At 54.4% G+C, this 1556-nt stretch overlaps 1 protein-coding gene across 3 annotated transcripts in view; it reads left to right on the top strand.

The window, feature by feature from the left end:
* Positions 1–1556, top strand: part of NUP98 (nucleoporin 98kDa) — a 65023-nt gene that overhangs the window by 49836 nt on the left and 13631 nt on the right. For all 3 annotated transcript variants that reach the window (XM_014959875.1, XM_014959879.1, XM_014959876.1), the window contains exon 27: positions 1087–1230. In XM_014959875.1, coding sequence (XP_014815361.1) covers positions 1087–1230 — 144 coding nt within the window. The remainder of the gene's footprint in view (positions 1–1086; positions 1231–1556) is intronic.

The following is a 1556-nucleotide window of genomic DNA, read 5'->3' as shown; positions in this document are numbered from 1 at the left end:
TTGACGGTTGGACAAGATGATCTTGAAGGTCCCTTCCAACCTAGAAGATTCTGTGATTCTGTGACTTCTAGTCAAGTGCCACTGTGGAGGTGCTGGCTGTGGAGTTACGTATGGGTTGGTTATTTCAGCTGTCACAGCGTGGGTTTCCTTCAGCACCTCCAGTAATGAGGTTTTGCAGCAGTTTGCTTTGATGGGAATGTTCCTTCCCCCTCTGTAATGGGAAGAAAACACTGGGGTTGAACCTGTTGGTAATTCTGGTCACTTGAGAAGCTTAGGACCTGCTCTTTGGGGTGTTTTGGGAGTGACTTATTTGGGGTGACCTGGGAGTCCTGGTGGGCAACAAGTTGTCTGTGAGCCAGCAATGTGCCCTTGTGGCCAAGGAGGCCAATGGTCTCCTGGGGGGGCATCAAGAAGAGTGTGGCCAGCAGATGGAAGGAGGTCATCCTCCCCCTCTGCTCTGCCCTGGGGAGGCCCCATCTGGAGCACTGGGACCAGTTCTGGGCTCCCCAGTTCCAGAAGGACAGGGAACTGCTGGAGAGGGGACAGCAGAGGCTGTGAGGATGATGAGGGGGCTAGAAGATCTACCCTCCTTTCAGGGAGTTGGAGAGAGCCAGAAGGTCTCCCCTCAGCCTCCTTTTCTCCAGGCTGAACACTCCCAGCTCCCTCAGAGGTTCTCCAGACCCTTCTCCTTGTGCCCCAGACCCCTCACGAGCTCCATTGCCCTTCTCTGGACACGCTCCAGCCCCTCAAAGTCTTTCCTGTCGGGGTGGACCCAAAACTGCACCCAGCCCTTGAGGTGGTGTCTCCCCAGTGCCCAGTCCATTGAGGCCATTTCCTCCCTCCTTTCAGGGAGTTGGAGAGAGCCAGAAGGTCTCCCCTCAGGGACCTTAAGGACCTTAAGTCCTTCATAAGGGCTTCCCATTCCTGACAGCCCTATATTTAAGCTGCTCAGCCCCAGCGTGGAAGAAAGAGAAGGTGGTGATGTGGTGTTTTTTCACTAACATTAACCTCTTACTGTTGCACACTTGGTGTGTACCCAATGTTGTGTGATAAATGTGACTTCAATTTAGTGATGTGTTTCTCCAGGTGTGGCAGTTATCGGAGAGAATCAGTATCAACGTGTGCTCGCTGCTGGACTGGAAGCGCTGCCTGGCCATCCACCTCTGGTACCTGCTGCCACCAACAGCTTCTGTGTCCAAGGCACTTGCCATGTACGAGGCGGCCTTTCAGGTGGGTCAGTCGTGCCTGGGGAAAAGCAGATCTTTCTCAGAACCATTAACTCTTTGGTGCTGCCCTGAGACAGGCCTGTGTCAGGAACAGCGTGGGGAGTAGGGCCCGAGAGGTGATTGTCCCCCTGTACTGGGCACTGGTGAGGCCTCACCTTGAGTACTGTGTCCAGTTTTGGGCCCCCTACCATAAAAAAGACATTGAGGTGCTGGAGCGGGTCCAGAGAAGGGCAACAAAGATGGTGAGGGGTCTGGAGAATAAGTCTTATGAGGAGAGGCTGAGGGAGCTGGGGGTGTTCAGCCTGGAGAAGAGGAGGCTGAGGGGAGACC

The sequence above is a fragment of the Calidris pugnax genome, unplaced genomic scaffold (genome assembly GCF_001431845.1).
Source record: "Calidris pugnax isolate Ruff unplaced genomic scaffold, ASM143184v1 scaffold378, whole genome shotgun sequence".
Classification (NCBI taxonomy): Eukaryota; Metazoa; Chordata; class Aves; order Charadriiformes; family Scolopacidae; genus Calidris; species Calidris pugnax.
The sequence above is the reverse complement of the archived record's forward strand: the minus strand, read 5'-3'. Positions and strand labels throughout refer to the sequence as shown.